Here is a 25,534-nt window from a genome sequence, read left to right as displayed (position 1 = left end):
ACTAGTGTCGCAGCTCTAAAATCTAATGCAAATCTTTGCAATCTAGAAACTCGAAGTAAAATAGCCAGGCTCGTTCTCTACCACAAGTCCTATCATTTTCCAAATGATAACAGTGTTATATCTCCCGCTCACCGCCATTCATCCCAGACCAGTCATTCCAAGTCTGTATACCCGCTGCATGTGCGCACATCACACCTTCACTCGTTTTTTCCACACACAGCGAAAGGCGAATGATCTGCCTGAAGAAGCGGTTCACCACTCCAGTGCGACAAATTTTCAGGGCAGCCATTGAAAATTTTCTTTTGTGAAGCCGCCCACACTGGAAATAGTCTGTGAAGCCGCCCACCCCTCATGTAAAACCCGTCCAAAGGGCATTTGAGGAATATATAAAAAATACATCACACCCACGCCGTTTCATGTGGCAGCATGCCGTTGCTGGGCTTAACCTGCTGTGCATGCTGTTACCATACATTATAAATAATCTCATTAAAATTAAGATGCAGTTCACCTTGTCATGCTGCTTTCACAAGGCCGCACAGCCGATCAGTCTCTGCGTGCAAAACATGATCGAAGCTAGCCACTACAAAAAAGCGCCACTTGCCCCTGCGCGGCGCTCTAGCTGTTCGATAAACGTGAAGAGTAGTGCAATACTTATGCATGCTATTTTCAAGGAGATGTTCAGATTGCTTGATATAATATATACGATAATTCTATACATCGAGGCTTGACTGGGCTACAAATTTTTGCTATATCAAAATTATTTTTTTTTCTTCAAAATAGACACACGTCCCGCGGCCGATTGACTCCGATTAATGGTAAGGCGGTCATCGCTGTAGGCCCATGGCTAAAGTCATGTACAACGTATGACCGTCATGCTGCTTCTAAACCTAAATGGAGCTCGTAACTTTCAAGGAGCTGCAAAGAGCAGTTTGCCCAGTTCTTACATCTGCACCTCACACAAATGACACACATCGGCGTCTTTACTCCTGGCTGCGCGCAGCAAGCACCACTGCGAGTCGCACCGGCTAGGTTGCATGTAAGCGACGGCGGCAGGCGACGTGACCCAGCAGAGAGATGCATTCGCTCGGTACCTCGATCTGGTTTGGTTTAAGGGGGTTTAACGTCCCAAAGCGACTCGGGCTATGAGAGACGCCGTAGTGAAGGGCTCTGGAAATTTCGACCACCTGGGGTTCTTTTAACGTGCACTGACATCGCACAGTACACGGGCCTCTAGAATTTTGCCTCCATCGAAATTCGACCGTTGGCGGCCGGGATCGAACCCACGTCTTTCAGGCCAGCAGCCGAGCGCCATAACCACTCAGCCACCACGGCGACTAGGTACCTCGATCTGCTTGTAATTTAAGCAGCAGGGGGTCACCATATAGCATTTGCTCAGTCTGCATTTCTTGTGCGACCTCTGAAGCGCGGGTTTACGTATTGGGGATCTAGCGCTTGTACTCAGCACAACTAGTTCCTCTTTATCGGCAAACAGAGCAAATAGGATATCAATCACCTAATATTTTAAGATTCTATCTCAAAGTCACGAGAAAATGCATGTCGAATCTATTTGAGGCCTGCCTCTCTTTACCGGCAAACAGAGCAAATAGGATATCAATCACTTATCTTAAAATTCTATCTCGAAGTCACGAGAAAATGCATGTCGAATCTATTTGAGGCCTCAGCTGATGCACCGGCGATGAACAATCCGACGAGCCTGCCGAGGCAAAGACGAGCTCCACTGCAAAGCACAGAGGGAACAACCGGAAAGCCAGGAGCATGAACGATTCGCTTCCTGGTAAACAGAGACGTTATTTATTTATTTATTTACAGAATACTGCAGGCCCTAGCAGGAGGGGCAATACAGTGCAACATGAATATAAAAATAAAACACTGAAAGAAAATTCGAAACGCAAAGCAAAATAAGTTTGATGGCGTCAATGTTCTATTTCTTCAATAGAGTCTATGTCACGTAGTGCTGTTAAAGGTAAAGAATTCCATTCAGTTACGGTGCGAGGGAAGAAGGAGTATTTAAATAGGTTAGTTCTGGCGGTGAATGGAGTTAGTGAATCAGAGAGTGGCGATGTCTTGTTGGTCGTGGAGCGGAAAATGGCTTGACGTAGGGATCCGGGCACATTGACAACTTGTTGTTTGAGAAGGAAATGAAATTTTAATCTGAGAATTTTACTTCTTACCTTCAATGTTTGAATTTGGTGTGCTCGCATTATGGCAGTAGGTGAGTCGGTTGAATGGTATTTTGAAAAGATGAATCGAATGGCTTTGCGCTGGATCATTTCAAGCGCTTGAATGTTAGTTTTAGTAAAAGGGTCCCAGACAATGCAAGCATATTCTAAATTGGGTCTGGTTAATGATGAATAGGCTGAAAATTTCAAGTCTGCAGGAGCATTCTTCAGTTTGTGCTTGAGGACACAAAGTTTACGAAAACCTGATGCACATACGCTACTTATATGTTTGGGTAGTTTTGGTTATTGCAAGCTCCTAGCCCGCAGCTTTGTCTTTCGCGAAAGTAAGTGTATGTGGAGTTGAAACCACCGCGGGTTCAATCTGAGCGCGAGCGAAACAAACCTCGCTCGCGAGCGAGATGTGGCGTGTGCACTCAGCTTCGACTGAACATAGCTCGCCGCAAGGAAAACCTGAACATTTGTGAAGCTGACTTCAGCACACGGCAGGAAATCATATGTGCCTTATATGTTTGCACATGGAAATAGCCAACAACAGTAATTTTGCAGTTCGCAAGCTGCAACCAAAGACTGCAACCAAGCTCTGCGGTGTACATCACAACGCAACAGCAGCACTTCGGGGGTGCGCTTTGATCACAAAGGATGTGAAGCAAAAGACAACTTGGAATGAGTGTGCTGAGATGGGGTGAATGATAAAGTATTATGTAATAACAAAAGAAGAAAACAGTGTCTGTGATTAGAAAGAGGACCACAGGCCACTGAAGAGACCCATAAACACTAACGCATCGTCGCATCGTAAACCTGAAGTGTGCCCAAATTTTTAATCCGTGCAGTGGTCCAGGGGTCCGAGCCAGCACACACAGGTGGCGATAACTAACGTAGATCACTCTGCTTACCTTGCCATGCTTCCCTTGGTTGCATAACCTTTTCTCAGTTCGAACCAACCTTCTGTTAGTTCAAAAAATAGGCAAGACCAGGTTGCTTTACTTTATTTTTAACCAGAAATGCTGAATCCCGGTCTCTCTCGCTCCTTATGACACGTGCTACACATACACCAGTGCTTGCAGCTTCATGAGGCACGTCTGCTTTGAAGGCTGCAATCACGCAATGCTGGTGCCAGTGCACTGCTATAACATTGTGTTGTGTAGTTGAGCACCTGTGTGCCCCATTTTTTTGTGAACACAAGCAGCCTTATACAGCAAGTTTCATATTTTATTGGCTTTTTTTTTTTAGTAAACACTGGTAACTTGTGGCACATTTGTGTTTCTGGAAGAAACACTGTCTTTCAAGGACTGAACAGAGGCAAAGCATGGAGAAATGAGTCGCAGGTGAAAGTGGAAGGTGACAATGCTTTTCTTCTGCATACGGTGCTGCACTACAGGTGTCAGGAGACAGATGAAATGTCGGCAGTGGAAACAGCCGCTGCAGAGCCAGCAAGGGTGAGAAGGTTGCGTGGTGCATACCGCACCAAGTGCAGTGAAGATGTGGATGTGGGGAAACTTGCCAGATGCTCTGGCGACATGTGGCCATTGCTGTCAGCATCACTGCAACACCAGAGCAACGCCAGTCAGTGTGTAAAAATGCCACACTCCCCTGACATTAAGAGGGGGATCAGCACAAAATGTACACAATGGGTAGCTTTGTGCCATCTGATGCTATGTAAAGAAACCTAGTTGCGTTACTCTTTTTCACTAATAAAATGTCACCATGCTGGAAGTTGTGCTTATTATGCGAAGTAAAAACACTGCGGCCAAATAATTTTTTGTAATTTTAACATATGAAGTAAGAGGTGCGTTCAATGTGCGAGTAACTACGGTATATGCAAACACGATACATTCACCTGATCGCAACAACTAGAAACAAAGGAACATCTGAATGGCATGGAGCGCTTTCCGAGTCTTAGCCCAGTGCTCTTTATGAGGTCTCCAAGAGCCATGAGACCAGTCCCAAAATATAGTATGCTGTTACTTTTTTTACTTTACTGCTATTCATGTTCTGAAAATGTATTAAAAACACACAGCTGACTTCATTTCAAACTCGAGTGGGGCCCAAAATTTGTTCACATTACACAGAGTTTGAATTAAGGGCAGCGAGATGCCGACATGTCCAAAGCTTCAGTTTGTATAAACTAGAAGTTTAAACTGAGCAACAAGTTCAAAATAACGAAGTGCACTGTAATGTTCCCACCACAACTGTACAACACTACAGACCTCCTGTGCTTTCCCTGTTGCAGTAGCTGTAGGCTTTCTTAGGTGTAATCACCTCTAGACGACCTCAATAACTGCCCAAATGTCACTCGGGCATTCCAAAAGGGCAAGAAGGTACAAACCTGGATGAATAGCTAACATTTCGCCGGAGGTCCCAGAGGTGAACAAGGGGCTCGGCGCCACCGGACGCCAGCACAGAGCCATCACGGCTGAACGAGATACTGTACACTGCATCCGTGTGGCCTCGCAACTCTTTGAGCAAGGAGGAGCTGCCCAGGTCCCACACTTTGATCCTGCGATCCTCACCTGCACATACAAAATCCAGTTAGTCAGCTGACAACTAGTACTTAGTTTAGAGCCAGATAAATCCAGGAAAAAAAAACAAACTGGAGTTGAGACAGTGTAGTGTGTCAAACAACATGAACACTATAGCTGATAATATGATGCATAAAGGATTATAGACGGCAGAAGTCTGCTTGCGTGTTACCTTCTTTCACATGATGCATAAGACATTAGTGTAGATGGATCACCCCGCGTATCCCCCCAACGACTGCTAAATAATATGTAATTGAATTTCTCCTTAATGCTGATCCGGCTTCGTTTTCAACACGCAGACGATGGCTGTGATGTGTAAGGCGTGTTAGGTCACGGGAGGCCTGAAAAAATGGTAGCTGATTTAGCAAGATAGTTGAGGGTTCGATGGAAACCCGTCTGGCGAGGAAAATGCAGCATATCCTTTTAAACGAACACTCGCCAAAGCCAAAAAGGAAAAAAAAAAAAACGTAAGAGAGTTGACGTTTCGGCACAACTACGGGTGCCTTGTTCACAATGGGATGAAAAACGAGACGGGCTGCTGCTTATGTAGGGAAAACGTTGCGTATCGTGTGGATGTATATCTCGGGTAGATTGCCCTGTGTCCTGTTAATCGCTTGGCTTGTCATTTGTATGTGAAGGGATTCCTTGAGCAGGCGAGTAGATAATGATTTTTCTTTTTCAAGTATGCACACGGAACCCCAGTCAATCAAGTGGCCCGTGTTTTGCTGGTGTTCGGCGAGAGCGTTAGAAGTCACTTTTTTGTTTTTGACGTCACGCTGGTGTTTTTTGAATCGTCTCTTGAAGTCCCCTGTTTCGCCTATATAGGCTGCAGTGCACCGCATTCTTTGCATGGAATTTTGTAAACTACCCCAGGGTAGCTGGTCTTTTCAAGCGGGTCCTTTACTCGTACCAAATGGTTTCTGAGCTTCCTGGATGGACATGGGCAACTTGGATATTGTAGTCAGCCAATATCCGGCATAACGTCTCGCTTTTTTTTTTTTCCTTTTTGACTTTGGCGAGTGTTCGTTTAAAAGGATATGCTGATTTAGCAAGGCTAGGCCAAATGCGAATGAAGTGCATAAGCATGCTTTAGACATTGTTTTGCTGGTTACGGCAAGGTTATGACAAGGCAAACGCAATGTAAGCATTCACAGAATGATCAGTTCCACACAAGAATTTATTGGTGTTATGGTAGCTATACATGACGAAGTTGAAGGTCACTGACCATGTCGAGGTAATGATTGACATTTCGGAACCGACACGGGTTCGTTGTTCACTGAAGTGGCCAAGATTCCATCATCCAAGATTCTGGCATGAGCCGAGGAGCATGTACAAGCCCCGAAACCAGACAAGCGCACATTCGAAGCCAAAGCAGCAATCCCCTACGTTTCCGGAGTGAGCGAAGCACTAGCGCGTGTTCTTTAGAAGTACAATCTGCATGCCGCACATATTCTTTCAAGCAAACTCAGAAGCAAGTTGCTTAACATGAAGGGTTAATTGCATGACAATATGTATCCTGGAGTGGTATACAGAATTCCACGAGCTGACTGAAATGATGTTTACATCAGCGAAACCGGCAAGTTTTCACAACGCCTGCAAGAGCACAAACGTGACGTGGTGAATGGCAATCAAGCATTGAATGCTGTTGCTGAACATGCTGAAACACACTATCATAATATCAACTGGGACAATGCCACCATCATAGCTAAAGAGAAGAATGCGTCATCAAGGCTACTACTGGAATCATTGACCATTCAGGCAACCACTATCACAATGAATAGGACAAACGGAAATCTGCCGGCAGTTACTTACGCTCATTACGTCACATACTACACACTTAAAGGACGATGCAATCTTGGCCACCGCAGTGAACAAGGAACCCTTAGGGGTTCCAAAACGTCAATCATAACTTCGACATGGTCAGTGACCTTTAACTTCATCAACACTATGCCTGACCAGACAAACTTTTGTCGAACCCTGGTCTATGGATTGAGTCGCGCCGACAAATGTAGCGCGACTCAAAAAGGGCTTTTTATTCAAACGGCCAAGTAGCCCAGCAGTGTGCACCATCACGAGCCAAGTCATGCCACTCGGCCGCATAGCAGCACTCGCAGAATGTGAGCAGTGTGGCAATATCCATAACTAAACACAACACAAATGTCTTTCCAAAGCCAACAGTTGTTTCACAGAGTGGTTTGCCTAAAAAGTGTTTTGCATAGTTGGCCATAAAGCCTGCTGGCAGGTTGCCACCTGCCAGAGGCTTTGGACAGACAAACATTGGCAAAATCTGAGATTGGGGGTTTTAGTGCTGGCGCATTAAAAACTGCAATATAACCACTGATATGCTGTCTGTTGTCATTCCAGTTCTTGAAAGAGACTGGCTAGAAGCACTGTAGTGAATTAAAACTTCGTATCAGCGACTATACTACAGATTTTACTCGTGGCTCACATGACCTAAACACACCTTACACATCATAGCCATCATTCAGTTGATGAGACTGAAACTGCATAAGAGAAGATGTTCAATTATAAATTATGTATTTAGCAGTCATATGGAAATTTCATATGGTGATCCACGTATATTTTAATGTTTTATGTGTACTGTGCGATGTCAGTGCACGTTAAAGAACCCCAGGTGGTCGAACTTTCCGGAGCCCTTCACTACGGCGTCCCTCATAGCCCGAGCCTCTTTGGATGTTAAACCCCCACATACCACAAACTGGATCATTACAGAGACGAAAAACATGCAACTGAGCCCAAAAATGCACATACACACAGAACTAAATGCATACAAAACTGGCTCGGTGTGTCTGTGTGTTCAACTCCCTTGTTTTCAAACTCAAAACAAAGGCAATGATAAGGTTTGGTTTATGGGGGTTTAACGTCCCAAAGCGACTCAGGCTATGAGGGACGCCGTAGTGAAGGACTCCGGAAATTTCGACCACCTGGGGTTCTTTAATGTGCACTGACATCGCACAGTACACGGGCCTCTAGAATTTCGCCGAAATTCGACCACCGCAGCCGGGATCGAACCCACGTCTTTCGGGCCAGCTGTCGAGCGCCATAACCACTCAGCCACCGCGGCGGCAAAGGCAATGATAAATGTGAATACAAGTTCCATGGACAATATAACCTAATGACAACAAACGGAAAAAGTGCTGCGACATAAATGTTTCGGCTTTCCAGAAAGCTGGTCTGAACTGTTGTGGTGGACAGCTATTTAACCAGCTGTCAGAGTGCCTCGCAACCCAACCTCCAGAGAGGTTGCATTGAGCTGCATAGTGAAGTCGTACTTGATGTTGCTCAACTGTCATTTATGCATATTGCATACCTCGGCAAAATCACGTGTTAACTCGGGATCACTCACAAAAGTTCTCAAACTCGCACTCACAGAGGTCTAGGCTAACGCGAACTCATGAACTCAAACTCATTTAGGCTCACAACTCACTTGAGTTCACTCAGACTCGCCACTCATCCGGGGTCAACCACCATAGCGACTCATGTTCCTCGCTCAGACTCACTACTCGTCTAGGCTCACTCACTCATTTTAACTTGTGACTCATTCAGACTCTTTCATTTCAACTACCCACTCATCCGGACACGTGACTCACCTGGACTCACTCTTTTCGACTCTCAACTCATCTGCGCTCACTCATTCGGACTCACTCGCACATTTTAACTCATGACTCAACCAGGCTCACCTTACTGAGGATTCCTATAAGCTCTAACATCGGACAGCTGAATCGTTTTTACACCCGATGGCCCAAGTTACGCGCCTAAAGTGCCAAAGAAAGGTGTTAAAAACAGGGTGATGTGATAAGCTCTTGCAGCTAGCCTGTAGCCAGGCCTGGCTCAGAGGCCTAGAGACCTGTAGCTGTCGCTCGCGGGATGTAATGATCTAAGGACACTGCATGTGTTCTGCAACCAATTAAAAAACAGCAAAGGAAGACCTAGAGGAACCATGATACAGCAAGCCACAGTTAATATCCAACGAGACCAAGCACGGCAACTAATAAACTTTTCTCGCCTTTTAGTAATGTTCTGGAGTGCTGCAGCCACAAAAAATACATGCCACGAAATAACGAAATTGCTATATATCATTACCTTTACCAAAAGCGTACTCAGTATTACAAGCGCACAGGAAACCCTCGTTTTAAGAATGTTACAAACTCGTGCCCGATCAGCACCATCGATCCACTTGAGATCATGAGACTGCTCAACCTCACATCATGGGCTTATTTGATTTGATAGGCCCGCACTCTACCACACTGACCAGGACTCAGATCATGATCTGAATGTGAGCCCGTACTCACGACTCGCAGAACGATCTGAATGTCAGCCTGGACTCACTCACAGCTCAGATTATGATCTGAACATGAGTCCGGGCTCACACACGACACAGATCATGATCTGAATATGAGTCCGAACTCACTCAAGACTCAGATCATGATCTGAAATGAGCCTGTGTGAGCCCGAGTGAGTCGACTCAGGAGTGAGTTTGCCGACCTATGGCATATTGTGGGAACTCGCCCTGCTCCATCCCCTCGGGTTCCTTAAATAACAAGGGAGGAAGCCTGCGTCGCAGCAACACTAGGACCACGGATGGTGTGACCGCTGCGCGCGCGGGGGAGACAGATCACTCTCTCTAGGAGTTCGGGAACTCGTTGCATGCAGACGTTCATGCGTGGCGGTCCGCTCTCCGCCAGCGGTGCAATGCCTCGTAGCAACTTTCCCGCAAGCTCGTTCTGTCCGGCCTCAGTTTCCCCCCTGCCCTAGTGTGGACGAACATTCTGTTGCAACCTTGCTGGTGAGTTGGACGACCTCAATTCCTTAGTGTATTTTGTTGCTAGCCAGAGTTATTGCTGTTGTAGCAATAGATGCCATTTCGTGTTAGCCAGGAGTGTCGTTCTTTTGTTTCCCACAGAGCAGGGCCCGCTGTGGTTGGCATGCGCTCAGTTGCACACGCGATCACAGGGTGGGGGTTTTGAGCTATCAGCTGTGGTTAAGAAGGGAAACGTATTTATCTCCCCTATTTCAACCCCATAATGTGCATGTATATAGATGGTACAAGCATGCATATGAACTACAAGTGCACAAATAAATTGAACAATTCTATCAGCCATTTTATCTTGGACACTAAGAAGTCAAACTGACAGCATTATAATTTGCCTCCACATTTACAGACTTCTCAAGCATTGCTGATACCTAGTTTAGCTTGCAATAATTATAAAATGATTAGCATTTCATGCACACACATACACCACAGTCTGCATGTGACAGCTGCTGAAACAGGGTGATAAGAATAGTTTCTACAAAACAGACTGCTCCAAAAAAGCAGAGCCCCTGAAGACCCCTTCTGGTGCTGCTTCAAGAAAGTGTTCCTCCCTTTTTTCAACACTGTCTTTCATCTAACCATGCATCAAGCGGCCCAACAAGTTCCGACTCAGTACGGCCTGTTCTGACAGCACCCTCACCGGCTGATGCCAGCAGCTGTCCATCGGGTGAGAAGGCGAGAGCAAAGATGGTTCCCCGGTGGGCAGGCAGGCTGCGCACCACACGGCCATCCTGTACTGACCACAGACGCAGGCATCGGTCACTCGAACCCGTTGCCACGTAGTTGCAGTTCGGGTGGAACCTGACGCACTGCAAGGAATGACAAAGTAAGCACACATGCATGCAAAACAACAGCGCATAGCATTTCCACATCTTAAAAACAAGCAGAGGGGGCTTACACAAAGGTACCCAACACTCAAAGGTCTATGAGCGAGCCTTACCTACCACAGACTAGCAAAGTTTCTCAACCTCAGCTAATGCAGTCAGCTAGCCAGACTACTTACACTAGACCCCAGTCACAAGGGCATATGAAAGCTCCTTTAAAAGACTAAGCGAGTGCCCTTTTCAGTTATATGCTTGTTTCTGTGAGTGTCATTCCTTGTTAGTGAGCATCCTTTTTTTTTTCTAAAAAGTGTGCCACGAAGCATAACTTGATAAAAGGGGAAGGAATGCAGGAGATAGAAAGTTAAAAGGAGTGGAAACCCGTTGCGCTGAGGTAGTCGCAGAGGCTGCCGATCAAATGACTGTCCATAATCCACTTCACATAGTCACGTTCGCGGTTCCACCGCAGGCCCACCTCCCAGAGGAACCATTTTCTAATAGCAGCCGTTGCTAGGCAGGTCCGCAACATGTGCCACACATCACAAATGTCCAGTGCAGTGCCACAGTGAGGGCATCTGTCAGTTGCTGGCAGATCTTTAGCACGCCACCAATGACGGTCAGATGGTGTCAAGAGTTGCCCCTGCCTGAATCCGGCGCACGGATACCTCCTCGTGCCGAGTAATACTACGGGGGAGAGGGTGCAAACACGTAAGAATTAGAGTGCGTGTTTGCTGGAGCAGAACTTCAGAATCGGAAACATGGGACAGGAACAGATCTGGGGGAAGAGGGGAAGGTGGCAGGTCGTCTGATGTGTCAAGGTGAGTCATAGCATCCGCTTGAATGTTATGTGGATCCTGAGCATGGCCGCGAATCCAGTGTATGTGCACAAGACATGGGTACTTTGCACAGAGAACATGAATTGATTTTGTAATCTGGAATGTGCGTCGAACAGCCTTTAGCTGTTTAAGGGCGGCGAGGGAGTTGGTTGGATGGCGGACTCGTCCAGCCCTGTAGTCCGATCTCGACGGATGGCTTGTGTTCGTGTGTTTCTTCTGTGCATTCATGTATTTTTGGTGTTTTTAAGTGCGTCGCTGTCAGAGGAAAACCAGGACAGCAGAGTGTGGACAAGAGAGCAATGAGAAGAAGCAGTGGTTGTGCAGTGCTCGACTGTGCATGTGCATAAGCAAGATGTTTAAATTTGTCACCGTGTACTTTAGTTCGCAAATAAGTTTTCTTATTGTAGATATAATCCTTTGTGTTTTTCCATGTGTGCGTTTAATTGTCCATTAATCCATGTTTCTAACAGCCCGCTTTCAAAGGTGCGCAAGTTCGAAGGAGCCCAAGCTAATGATCTTCAAAAAGATTATATAGATATTAACCTTTGTCCTCTTTACCAACATCAGAGAGATAGGTTCCAATGCTACATTTATCTTTTGCACAGAATTCATCTTCAGTTTCACTCTGTAAAAAAAAAAAAAACTCACTGTGACTGCTATGAGGTTGAGAAGGCTCAACCCACAATATGAAGGTGGCCAAAGAAGTAGGCGTGTGCAAATATACGATAATTTCGAATATTCGGTCAAACAGTATATTATTCAATATTCAGTTCGATCGGAATGTTTGGTATTCATAATTTATAAGTATTCATCCCGAGTCAATAATGTTTCTGGAACTGTCGCTGCATGTGGTTTCGGTTCAGCGCATCTCCTCCGGGATGGCACCGCGGTGTGCATGCAACCAAAGCCCTGATAAAACGCCACGTGCTTGCTCTCCCGTGCACATGCCAGAGCCGGTCTGTGCATGCTTGCGGCAACAGACGTGAGCAGGTGGAAGCATGGCGTCCTGATCTGTACCTGCCAGGTGTCTGCAGCTGCCTTGCTCATGGTGCACCCGTGCCGTAACACAGCATCTGGCACCTTGTGGCAGTCTCATGGTGATCTGCGCATGTGCAGTGGCTACCCGTGGAGACGGATCACGCTATGCTAAATCTCTAATTGGAGGACGTGCTGCTCCCGTGACTTCCGCGAGAAGTCTCAGATGACTGCAGGTGCCACAGCCACTCTTCTCCGCATGAAATTCGTTAAACAAGCGCAACGGCACAAGCACGAAGGGGAACTAGTGCAAGACACAGAGATGGGTGCCCCTTTCTGACGCCTGACGCGAGGAAGTGCTGGGCATGCGGTGCGTACGCTTAGCAGGTGCCATGGAGTCACCATTTAAAATTAATAGCTGCACAATGATGCAATTGCAATTAGGAGCAACAGTTGGGGGCCCCGCTTATATGTCTCGCACCCCACAGATGCGTCAGCACCACATGTAGGTCGACTCCCCCAATTTCCCATGATGAATTTTGCAGAAACTTGTCACAGCTTCAATGCATTCTCTTTTTTTGATATAATGGCAATGGGTGTTCGGACAATACACGATTCTGAAAATGCCTATTGTGACATTCAACCTTTTTTTGTGGCAGTAGTATTTCTACCGTTCGCTCCAAAATTATATGAAGAAAATTACTGTTCTCTTCGAATTCACTTCGAACCAAAAAAACCACTATTCGCACATGCCTACAGAGAATTGAGGTGGCTAGGTGAGAGTTACGATGCAGTAGCTAACACCAACAAGGCTGCCAGAGGAAAAGAATGGAGCAGGCCTGCTCTGCACTATGGCCTTATTTTTGTGTCTCTGAGCTCAGTTTGCCTATTCTATTTATTTGCTTTTTTATTTGATTATTGCGTTATGAATGCATTTTTGCGACAGAAAATATTCTTGAAAGCTGTATCCTTCCTGCAGGCTGGCACAGCAGCAAGAATGAAAAATATGAGCTGAAAATGGCATTGAACTGACAGGCTTTGAAGCACATTTTGCAACAGAACTACTATGGAACTCAATCTGCTTCAATTAACCAGATTTATGATTTACTTGGGACTAAAATACCATGAGTAAACTGTGTATGAGAAGAATGAAGAAAAACTTTACCTGACAGAGAGAGGCATCATTTGAGTGTGCGACTACTCATGGCCTCCTTATGATGCCAGCAACGCTGCAGCTGTTAGGTTTTGCAATCAAGCATCTTCATCCAACACAAAATCTCACACGCACCGCACGAAAAGAAGCACTGTTTTCACTGTCGTTTTCAGCTATGAGTTCCAGGCAACATTTGCAGCTCTGTTGCTGCTGGCCATGTCATGGTGGGCAGTCTGTGCTAAGAGACTGAAACATGGGACCACCACAAATACCAAGGTGGCCATGAGTTTCTTTCTTGACCTGAACTTGCAATCACAGCAATGCTCACAACTCTTTTAGAACAACTTTGCACTGCAGGTTCGTTAAGAAAATCAGTCTAAAAACTTTCTATCATTTACATGAATTTGTTTAGCTCGCTTCCCTACTGCTCGCAACGTCTTCCCTCCCTCCATCACACCTATACACACATAGCTGACCATGCTTTCTGCCTCATATTGGTTCCCACCTTTGCCAGCAAGTGGTGAAAACTAGGAAGCCTGAAAACCAGCAGGATGTGCTGCATACACAATGAAGTTGTAAAGAAACACTTACATCCACATCCATGTTGTGGCCTGCAAGTATTCTCAGAGGGTAAGTCCTCTCGAGAGTCCAGATCTTCGCTGTGGTGTCCTTAGATGCTGTGGCAAAGTAAATTCCCAGAGGCCTGCAGACACCAGACAACATGCGCTCAGGTGACCAAATCAGAAATCTGAAAACACCGTGCTTCAAAGGGAAGTCAGTGTTTTGACACCTCTCACCTCAAACATGTCCACCAAACTGCCCTCATAAAAAAAAAAAAACAGTTCAAGACGAAGGTTTAGCTCAGATGCAGCCATCTATATTTAAATTTACTAATCTAGGTTTGAGCCAAGATCTGTAAATACCTGGTTTAGCTATAGAGCTTGACAACTGTAATAACAAAGTTGTGAACTTTCTTAAATGACTATAGATACCTGATTTTAATTGCATGTTTTCTTATTTGTAATGATGCAATAACACATTAAAAAACATAGATCACCCTGTGGTGTTTCCCTACGACAGCTAATTTACAACTGAATTTTTTTTATGCTGTTTTGGTTTCGGTTTCATCAACCAAATGATGGCTGTAACGTCTTAGAAGAGTTTAGGTCATGTGAGGCACGAAAAACAAACTGCAATATAACCGCTCACACTTCGTATATTGCCATTCTAGCTCTTGAAGCAGGCTGCCTCAAATGATGTAGTGAATTAAAACTGCGTATCAGCGATTACAATGAAGTTTTTTTCATTCCTCACATGACCTGAACACACCTTACACATCACAGCTATTGTTTGGGCGTTGAAACTGAAATAGCATCAAGAAGATATTGAATTAAATAATGTAGCAGTCGTAGGAGAATACCACGGGGTGATCCATGCATAATAATGTCTAAGGCATAATTTGAAAGAAGAAAACACATAAGTAAAAGTCTGGAGTCTGTACTCCTCTAAGATACTCCTCTAAGATTTGTGGTTTTGGGCAATCACTTGAAAGGATTAAGGCCCTAATGCCAGATCCGGTTCTGAAAAATCACTAGATTTTAGCTTTCCCTTTCAATGCAACTAGTTTCATCTTCTTTGTGTATTCATTTGTATGGCAAAACGAGCCCAGAGCAGGCCGACACTCGCTCGTGGCATGCTTTTAAAGCATGTCTATCAAATAATAAACGCTCGAAAAGCAAGCGTAAAATAGACGAAAATTATTGTTCCCAATGTGAGAAATCAATGAACAAATGGAGCACGACGCGCCCATTAAAGAAGGCCGGAAGTTTCAGGGTGCCTCACTTTTGAGTTCTACTTTTAAGAAGCAATCTTATGCACCTTATAATGCTCTAATAAAATTATCAGTCATGCTGATAAACGCACTGCACAGCCATGTGTTAGTCCACTTAACTTCGGGAAGAAAGATGTGGCATACCCAACATCGATGTCCCAGACGGGATAAGAGTGACCTCTATAAACAGCGACATTGGTGTGCGTCTTCAAGCTCCATGCTCGCACTAGAAAATAAGGCAAGGGAAGAATAATATAAAACTCAATCTGTGGTTGCAGACCTGCACCAGGTCACCATCTGAGCACTTTGATCTACAAACATCAAGTCCTGTATGTGTTGTAATTACAAATTTGAATGGCAGAATTAAAGGACCTCACAGTTTTTTTTGCATCACTTAATTACATCTCCATATCAGACGGCAAATGGTGGTTATCTTCCACTTTACGGTATTTCTAACACTTCTTACAAAGCTGAGCGAAAAGCTCACAAATACTAACTGGTAACACACAGACATATGCAGGGAGCGTGTATATACTCCTCATGCTGCCATATGCTGAACAGAAGATAAAATTCTGGAACATCACAGAAAATCAATATTAATGTTTCTCTATTTTTTTTGTGACTGCTTTTTTAAAGCAAAGAGGCAAGGTATTTGCAGAGGGCACAGATGTCTTGATGGTCAGACAAAAAGCAGTGAAGATAAGGAGCTGCCATGAGCAGAGTGGGACAGCACACTTGCCTGTTGTGTCCTCAGAGCATGACAGCATCACCTCCTTCCCTGGCAGAAAGTCAAGGCCGTACACAGGACCACTGTGACCTCGAAGCAGTTTGCTGTCACTGGAAAAATGAAACCAAACACATCCCTTAGGCCTGAAACATACTGCCCAGAATTCCATGACAGCGGCAACACAAATGTGAAGTCTACAAAGGATACCAAACGCAAAAGCACACCATTTATGGTTTTGCTTTTTCCACACAGCTACTGCATGGCTGAAATGTAAGCATCAACATTCCACAACCACTGTTACATCTTGATAAATTAAATACCAATGACATGCTGTTGTGACTTTGCGACAACTACTGAAGTATTAAAAATAAACACAAGCCAGTTAAAATGACAACATACTAGTTGTTCTAGCTGTAAACACGGTAAAGACTATGAACACTGCTAACCTGCAATGAATAGCACTGAAAGCACTGACTGATCTATGATATGATTCAATGAGCCGTACCTTTCTTCTGGAGTGCTGTCGTCTTCTACTTCATTGGCATCACAGTAAAGCCTCACTCTCGAGATGTCTACATCAGCTGGATCACTCCGCAGTGCACGGGGCAGTAGACTGTACAGCCGAATGGCAGAGTCTTCAAAGCCACATGCTAACATGCTACCGTCGTCCACTTGTGATGCTGAACAGAGCCTGTCGACATCCACAAAGTGGCAAGTGAGAAAAAAAATTCCCTCACCGTATGAGACCAGGATGTGAGCGCAAAATGCTTTGTAGTGAGTAGCTCAACATCAGCTGGTACTACACTAAAAAACTTCCGATAGTTAGAGGTCGAAGAGGATTGAAAACTTCTTCGAATAATGCGTAGCTTGAATTAAGAGGAGCTTTCCCAGTACACTTAAAGTCGATGGGACCAGAACAGCAGTTAAAATTAAGCAAGTGCAAAATATTGAGAGTGCACTGTATTATGGTTTTTTGGATTTATTCAACTCCACCCACCACAACATGATAGCATTATTGTCGCTACAATATTTTGCAGAAAAATGACTTCTGCTGCAGAGCCAATCACAACAGTGTGCACGCACACACTTGATCGCGCATGCACATGCACACACGTACATGCAAATGGACGCATGTACACATACAGAAGGTTTCAGCGAAGTGCATCGCTCCACTCACCCCGACAGACGGTCATTGACTGTGTAGAGGCAGATGGAAGGAATGCAGGGCGTCCCTTCCCTGACCTTTTTGATGGCCTGCCGCAGTGAAGCCAGGGACTCCTTGCAGTGCTCGGCATTGGGCACCTGCTTGGCATCAGCACTGCCTCCTCGGGACGCTGTCGATGTTGTTCCCGCGGGCTGCTGTGAACCCAGGGGCTGTGCCTCTCCGTTTGTTTTCTCATGAGGCAGCTGTACTGCAAATCAAAAAGCATGAAAAATGAGCATTCACTTATGTGCTCACATGGGGTAGCAGTGTACACAGCTGCACAGAATGAGCAAAGCAGCTGCATTGCCATGCCTTGCAAAGAGGCACCTGCAACAAGCATGGCAATGAAGCTGATTTACAGGAACCTGCACTTCTGCCTAGGCAGCAGGAGCAAACTTCTCTGGAATAAACACACCTGTCCCCTCACACTCAAGTTTTATACAAGGACGGCATCCTGCAGTGTATTTTGTTGGAGTCAGATTCAGCGCTAGTACCTGTGTGGCTCGTTTAACAGAAGTAAAAATACACTGGCCATGAATGAGCACATTCAGTGAGCTTAACTGATTTCTGTGTGTGCTGGAAAAGCGCGGGACTATGTAAAACAGTCACGCAGCTGTTTGTTTCATCTATTCCAGGAGCCATTAACGTCCTCAAGAAGGCAGAGCATGAAACTGCAACTCTGTGAAGGGCCTGGTTAAGAATAGCATGAGAACTTAGGAGGGAAAACATTCAGTAAATGTGATTTTGTAATAAATATTCAAGTTCCTGAGCAATTCATTGAAACAGTGCCATTTACCATAAGCCAAAGCTGACATGGGACAGCAAATAGCATCCAAAGGAATGTCTGCATTTGCAGAGTTAACACTACATATTGTTAGGAAGCATTAAGTGTGCATTTCCAGCACACGCACACACTCCTAGCTGGAATGTGACAGTAGCTATGCTGATGTATGATGTGACAAATAGAAAAAAGTTTCTGTGCATGCCTGCTCAAAGACAAAAAGACAAGGCTCACTGAGCATGGCAAGGAACTCACCATCAATGTCAATATGTAGGTTGAAAACTTGAAGCAGGATGAGATTGTCACTATCCTGTAAAAGGGAAAAGGAACACTAGTCAACACACTACGTGGCTCCTAAACTAAGTCTTTGATGTCTCACCCTTAGGAAATTCAAAACATACTCCAAGCTGTCATCTGACAACTTCACAGAATACTTGTTTTCTCTGAAAGTAAACGAAAGAAAATTTAAACCCTTTTTAAATACACAAAACAACTTTTTTTTTTTATGTAACCAGCAAAAGTAAGAGACATGAACAACAAAGGTCACAGAAGGCACAATGAAAGGTTTCATGTTCTATTAAAAGATGCAACATAACAGTAACTTACAAGAAAAATCGCCTCCTATTCTGTTAATGCACCAAGGCGACTGTCAAAAATGTTAGGCTAGTCAGCTTCACAGTAAAAGCTGTCAATGAGAAAAACCTCTACCTTGATGCCGTGAAAAGAAACTTCCCTGCAAAACAAAGCAACACTTTACTACTGATCACTGATCACTTCATTTATACCAGCTTCACACAAAGCTTTCCAACAGAGAGGTACAAATTACCTGAACTCTTTCACTTGAGGATGAGATGGTACATCCGATGCAGAAGTGATGCTTGGAAGCATGTCTGTGATCATACGATACTGATCTGATGATTGAAATGTGCCCCGGTGACGATTATGGAACTTCTGAGCTGTAAGCACGATTGCAAAGAAAAAAACGGTCTAATAAGTATGCTTGTAAAAGCGTGCGTGTAATTGCATTAGCTATAATGTTTCACAAAAGGAAGAAGTGGCTAAGAATGATAGTAATGTCAGACTAAGAGTTGATGGCAAAGCAAGACAGAAATCTGGGCAAGTCTGCAGCTATTCGTGGAAAACAAAAACAGTGTACAAAAGGGGTAATGGAAAGAGGGCTCGTCTGCGTACCCTCCAACTTCTGTTTTCCGTTTTGCACTGTTTTTGGACACGATAACATTGCACTGACAATTAAAAGGGAGCAGGAAAAGATAACACAGCCTTTCTAACTTAGACATCATTTTAAATGTGCTATAGGCAGTTCAAGAAAACAATATTGGAAGATAATAGTGGCCAAGGCTGCCTTCTGAAGCAGCTGTCATGAGTGTCAGCAAGCAATTATTCCTCCAAATGTTCTTGTAATATATATGAAAATACAGAAATACTAATGGAAGCTAGTAGCCTGCAGGCTGCACAGAAAAACAGGTAAGCCAGCTATGAATAAGTTGCTTAGCTGCAATATTAAATGACGATTACACATTATATATTTAGTGTTACACATGACTTCCGGGTAAAGTAAACTCTTTCTCACTTGCAATCCAAGGAGAAAGTTTGTTACCTGATGACTTCTGGCCATTGGCAATGAGGTCAAGATACAAATGTACAAACACAGGAAACAAGATGAAGGTGAGTTCAGACTTGAAAGGTTCGCATGCATCAGCAATGAAGCTCTTGAGCCTGCAAAAAAAAAAAAAAAAAAAACAAGGAACTTAGCACGTCTTGCTAAACTTTCATTATGGTTCTAAACAGCAATCGTTCCGTGTCAAAACATTGTGGGCTAGGAGGCAGGTCGTAGAGGAGAATTCCGACTTAATTTTGACCACATGTGGTCTTTTAACGCACATGAAATCTTAAATGCAAACTGCACTTGGGAAGCATCATGACAGATGCAAAGGGAGCGCCGCAATTGTTACCACCAACTAACCATTAAAACAACTTACTTGGTAAACTGCAGCTCGACCACTTGGGCGTCTTTATTTACAGGGCTATAGCTTATTACATTCTTAGACCCAGTCTCGGATGCCACCGTCCCGTTCAATGCAAAGTCGCTGACGCTTTGATGCACTTTCATGTCGCTTTTCTTGAAGGAGTCGCAGTCCTGTGCAAAAAGACGGGAAGGCTAGTCATTCGCTTCTTAAATAACATCAAAAAGTGAGTCCTGAAAGTGAGGTAGGTAACGTTGTAAATGGTTTCACCTCGCGGACAAGGATTCAGCGCAAATTCATATCCACCACTAACCACGCACAGAGGGGGCTGAAAATAAGGTTACCATGTATTGCCTTCCTTTCAAATAGCGTCCGACTGCTGCAGCAACCATTTCGCTTCTGTTTTTCTTCATAGTTAAGAATCATTGGTATGTGTATCACATGTTCGCACGCACTTGAATGTTCAGCGTGCGCATGATCCAGCGGCCTGAAACAAAACCACAAATGTGCGGCTACTGATATCGCCAACGATACATACTCCATAACACCAGCATCACGCCAATCAAGCTCGCCCAAGCCTACGGCTGCCCAACGTCTTTGAAATAAAGTTGTTTGCAGCGTAATTAAGCACTTCTCAGATTTTTTAACCCCCCAGTGACACATCAACTACAGCAGTGCAGTTTCCTTAATCATCTCTAACTCGAGTAGTTCAGTACGAAGTGGTGGTTATGGCCACTAACCGCAAGCTTTGAATGGGCGCCAAGAAAAGCGCTAAATTTGAAAGCACTTCACCGCCACAGGGGTTTGCCCGACGTGATTCTCCTTTTTGGTCGACCTAGCTGAACATTTTTTTTTCTACAGTTACATATATTAAAGGTACAGTCGCAAGCAGGTTCCCAGAGTGAGTACTCAGAAGCTGCTGCTCAAGACACTTTATTTCCTCTCGCACACAAGAACACAAAATACAAAGGAAAAAAAAAGTTCCAGGAAAGCAAAATCAAAGGAGCTCATTTCTTGCAGGCTGCGCTTTTCACTGCAAATCCGAACGCTGACCCATTGAGCTTCTGCATCTTTTTCCGACCCTTTGAAGCCGCTCCAAAGTTGACGTTAGCCCCACGAGGCTGGGTCGGTCCGCCGAGACCCGGCACGCCTGTCTGCTGCTTCCATTGGGCCCTTCGTTGAACGTATTCACGGGCGAAGCGCAACGCCTCTTGACCGTTGCCGAGGTGCATACGGACGTACTCTTCTATCTCGGCGCTCGACTCGACATCCTTCAGTAGCTCGAGGAACGTCGGTACGTGTATGTACGAGGACAAGTTTCGTAGCATGTCGTAGCTCCAACGAGTGAAGTCCCGGCCATCGACGATGTGTCGCGACCCAGCAGCCTGGTTTTTCTTCTGCATAGAGTCGGTGAAGGTCTTACCGCCGAGCGACGGGAATCGCGCCATGTTCTCGATGGCGACGGGCTCCTGCCGTACGGGCCCGCTGGTGCAGCTTGGTTTGTCAAGGGCTCTTTGGCACACTTCGGCCCAGGTAAGCGGAGCAGGAGGTGCGGCTGGTTGGCGCCTGTTCATGATCTTCGGAGTGGGCGGTGTCACCACTGGCTTGAAGCTTTGCGCGGCCGGCAGGCACTTCTCGTAGCCGCCCCAAGCTCCCTTATAGAACGGCTGAGCCTTGGCGTTGCTCCCGGCGCGCTTGTTGAAGGACGAGGGTAAAACGTCGCGGTATCCCAGTGGGGCCCTGTCCAGCCCTTCACTCGCACATTGGCGCGCTGCGGCCGACGGAGGCTGATCTGTCGCCGATGGCTTCGCCGTGACGCCAACAACTTTGAGAGGTCTTTCCTGCAAACCCTTGCACGAAGCAGTCTTGCCTTTCCAGGAGTTGCTGTCGGAAGGCGGCACGATCTTGTCCGTGGGACAAGCCAAGGTGCTGGCCTGAGGATCTTCAGTGTCGCCATCTTTTACCGAAGGCAGCGGACGCAGAAAGGGCAGTCGTCCCCACGCCTTGATGACCTGTCCGAGTGGCTGGAATTCTTGGTCGCAGATGCGCTTCACGGGCAGCGACAGGAAAAAGCAGCCGGAGGCAAACCAGTAAGCCATGCGCATGTCGGAATAGGGCCCATGCACGCAGCCCAGTGCGTCCTTGTAGAGCCAGAGCTCGCTGTCGCCGTTTGCCGGGACCAATGGTGGCTGCTTGTCAGTCGGTTCGTTGGCGCACAGGTGTACCTTAGTCGGATTGGGATGTTCATCGCTGGACGGTGACGCCCGTGATTCGAATTCGGCATTTGTCTCGTCAGTGCTTCTCTGAACCGCTCGAATCATGGTGTCGCGGTCTCTCAGGTCGCCGGGGACTGCATGGGCCCTGCGCAGTAGCATCTCCGGACATCTGTTCGACTCGGAACGTGCGCCGCTTCTCGCTCTTGCCCGTGCACGCAGCGCGGCCTGTGCTGCTCACTTCTTTCTTGCCTCCCATGGGACACGCCCTGGCCAATCCCCCACCGTGGGCATGTGCCATCGCTTTTGAGTCAACAACAACACAGAGGCGCAGTTTCAAAGTGCACTCATCGAAAAATTTTAATTCCCTGGGATCCTTCAGCCTCAAGGACTTCGGCTGCAGGAGGTGCGAAATACCACAAGCATACGCCGCGCAGTGGAACACCTTTGATTGTGGACTGCAGTGGGCGAATACAATTAAGTCAAAGGTGGTTCTTCTGTGAGAAAGTAAAATTTATGGAAATAAAGCGGTGGCTGCGGTCTCTCCCGCCCTGACAGCAGAAGCTGGTGGACACTGTCAGGCAAGGTGAGGTACAGCCAGTGTTCCCACGAGGATCTTGCGCGGTGGCTGATGAGCAAATCGCACATTCCCAGACCATGCATGGTAGAAGGTCCGGAGCGCATGTGCAGAAACTACAGGTTGGACTGTCGCTTGAAAGAACGTCTTGCTGGGCAAGTTGGTTACTGCACATCTTTTGTTACAGGCGCGAAAACAGACACAACACAAGGCAGAAAGACTCCGTCCCGTTTCTGCCTTGTGTTGTGTCTGTTCTCGCGCCTGTAACCAAAGATGTAGCTTGAAGGTGTGTAGGTGGAATGGTTTGCATGCCGGTTCTAGTGCTAACGGATGCGTCTGTCTGTATAGTGCCTAAAAGCAGCTTCATCTCTCGAGAGCGGGGTACATGCGCGGTTATTCTCGCGCTGTCCGCGTAAGTACTCCGCTTAGCAGTGAGTTGCGGCAAAAGAAAGCGGTTTCCTCTTATTCACTTTGGGAAGGGTAGAAATCCTCCATAACAAGGAACTATGCGATGCCGTCGTCTTCGACCATGGCCAACTCCATGGCCGACTCAAGTCTCGTTAAGGACGAAAGCGACCGCACACAAAGAATGCACGTTTGAACTCAACACCTCCACGGCGAGCAGACGACAAAACCTGCCTGCACGCGCTCGATTGAAAATTGTCGCAACTATGAGGTGTGGCGCTGCTGACGCGCTGCACCAGATTCTGCACCACGCTGGCACCAGCGGCACTTTTTTCAGGATTGGAGCCGTGAACCAGCACTGGAGCGAATGTCACGTGCACCTTTCGCAGCACCTGATTGGAAGCGGAGAGCGGGCAGAGAGCACGGCTAGGCGATGTGCGACGCGCGCTCGTAGGCGTGACTCTTACTGGTCGCGCGGTTTCGGCCACGTGCGGCCCCCAAATTTCTTTTGCTGCACCGGCGAGGAGAAAAGCACCGCCGTACTGATAAATACGGTAACTGCTGCCGTACGGCGCAAATGTTGCTATAGGCAAGCATGGGAACGGTGGCAACGGCAACGCGTTACCGCATTTGCCGTAATAATAATCATAATAATTGGTTTTGGGGGAAAGGAAATGGCGCAGTATCTGTCTCATATATCGTTGGACACCTGAACCGCGCCGTAAGGGAAGGGATAAGGGAGGGAGTGAAAGAAGAAAGGAAGAAAGAGGTGCCGTAGTGGAGGGCTCCGGAATAATTTCGACCACCTGGGGATCTTTAACGTGCACTGACATCGCACAGCACACGGGCGCCTTGGCGTTTTTCTTCCATAAAAACGCGGCGTTTTTATGGAAGAAAAAAGCCAAGGCGCCCGTGTGCTGTGCGATGTCAGTGCACGTTAAAGATAAAAACGCGGCGTTTTTATGGAAGAAAAACGCCAAGGCGCCCGTGTGCTGTGCGATGTCAGTGCACGTTAAAGATCCCCAGGTGGTCGAAATTATTCCGGAGCCCTCCACTACGGCACCTTTCTTCCTTTCTTCTTTCACTCCCTCCCTTATCCCTTCCCTTACGGCGCAGTTCAGGTGTCCAACGATATATGAGACAGATACTGCGCCATTTCCTTTCCCCCAAAAACCAATTATTATTATTATTATTACGGCTGTCCGACTACGCTAAATCTATCCAATGCCATTATCGAAAATCTAAACACTGACATGGATATTAATTGCCGTGGTCTTCGATAAATAAAGAGCCTAACAGTTATACTTACAAGTTATCTATTCAATATCAATTAACTATTCTGCTATATTCGGATACAAATCAAGAAAGAAGCGGCTTTTCCAAGCAAAGAGCCCCTTTCTAGCGTGACAATGCAGAAGTGAAAGATGAAACGGCCGGGATAGTCCCCCCCCCCCCCCTTCTATGGCTAGGGATAGCACCCTCCCTGAATTGTCACGCTAGCAGGATCGTGACAATCGGGCCGACGCTATTGGCTTGAAGAGGGTCCTTTGTCGAGAAAAAACGCGATTCGTTCTTGAGTTGTATCCTACTACAGTCAGCATGTCTTAGCTAAATCCTGATGCATTACACCGCTCACAATGAGCCGTCCTGAAAAAAAAAAAGCGCTCTTCTAACCCAAAAATCCATCTTTTAAATACTGCTGACAGTTTATTATTATAAGGGAGCGCTTAACTTCAGAATGGACAAAACGGACGAAACAACACTAGACACCGAATGAACGACCAACTTGCCTTTTTTAAAGCACTGCTGTTGCCGACAGTCTTAGGAGAAACACCCTTTGTAAACATATACAGCAGAGGAGTGATCGACTGCACTGAAAAAAAAAAGAAGAAAAATGCGCATACTGTTTCAATTCTGCTACTCACGCTCATGATGAGGTCATTTTATGTATTTATCACTTTACCCACCACGCCACTTTTGTTTGAAATTTGGGAGGAGAAGGAGGGGGGGGGGGACATTACTACTTAAGCGGTACAACAAACTTGCAAGGTAAAAAGAATACAATACAGAAAACACAATGGAGCATAATTTGAAGCCAACAAAGAAAGCATTAAATTATTATCAAAGCGATGAGGCAAAAATTCGTTCGTCAACGTAAACATGGAACCTTGGGGCAACTTATTCCGCTTATAGTTATTGTTTTCGAGAAAAATGACGATTTTAATAAATCTTTTCTGCATTGTATTTCTTTGACTTTGAAAGTATGCTCCCTTCCACCGCAAATGTAGCCTGGTTTAAAGAAATATCAGTTACGATCAATACTGGTTTTGCAATGAAAAATTGTACGGAAGAATTTAAGCCTTAGTAGGTACTTGCGTTTCAGAAGTGTGTCCCACCCCAACGAATTATACGCTAATGATACACTGAAATCCGTGATGTAAATATTTAAAAGAAAACGGACAGCTAAATTTT

At 45.8% G+C, this 25,534-nt stretch overlaps 2 protein-coding genes across 2 annotated transcripts; both read right to left on the bottom strand.

The window, feature by feature from the left end:
- Window positions 1-3,389: 3,389 nt before the first annotated feature.
- LOC144129277 (TAF5-like RNA polymerase II p300/CBP-associated factor-associated factor 65 kDa subunit 5L) lies at window positions 3,390-20,567 on the bottom strand. Its single transcript, XM_077663292.1, has 14 exons — window positions 20,212-20,567; window positions 19,883-20,040; window positions 19,501-19,619; window positions 18,709-18,838; window positions 18,262-18,325; window positions 18,138-18,192; window positions 17,075-17,309; window positions 16,403-16,588; window positions 15,910-16,007; window positions 15,315-15,396; window positions 13,931-14,042; window positions 10,195-10,363; window positions 4,528-4,711; window positions 3,390-3,742 (listed from the first exon to the last, which is right to left on the bottom strand). Exons 1-14 carry the CDS (start codon window positions 20,278-20,280, stop codon window positions 3,583-3,585), a joined length of 1,821 nt encoding a protein of 606 aa, XP_077519418.1. The 5' UTR covers window positions 20,281-20,567; the 3' UTR covers window positions 3,390-3,582.
- Window positions 20,568-20,784: 217 nt separating this feature from the next.
- On the bottom strand, window positions 20,785-22,298 carry LOC144129279 (uncharacterized). The gene has a single exon (XM_077663294.1). It carries the CDS (start codon window positions 22,240-22,242, stop codon window positions 20,875-20,877), a length of 1,368 nt encoding a protein of 455 aa, XP_077519420.1. The 5' UTR covers window positions 22,243-22,298; the 3' UTR covers window positions 20,785-20,874.
- Window positions 22,299-25,534: the final 3,236 nt, after the last annotated feature.

The sequence above is a fragment of the Amblyomma americanum genome, chromosome 4 (assembly GCF_052857255.1).
Source record: "Amblyomma americanum isolate KBUSLIRL-KWMA chromosome 4, ASM5285725v1, whole genome shotgun sequence".
In the NCBI taxonomy this organism is placed as follows: domain Eukaryota; kingdom Metazoa; phylum Arthropoda; class Arachnida; order Ixodida; family Ixodidae; genus Amblyomma; species Amblyomma americanum.
The sequence above is the reverse complement of the archived record's forward strand: the minus strand, read 5'-3'. Positions and strand labels throughout refer to the sequence as shown.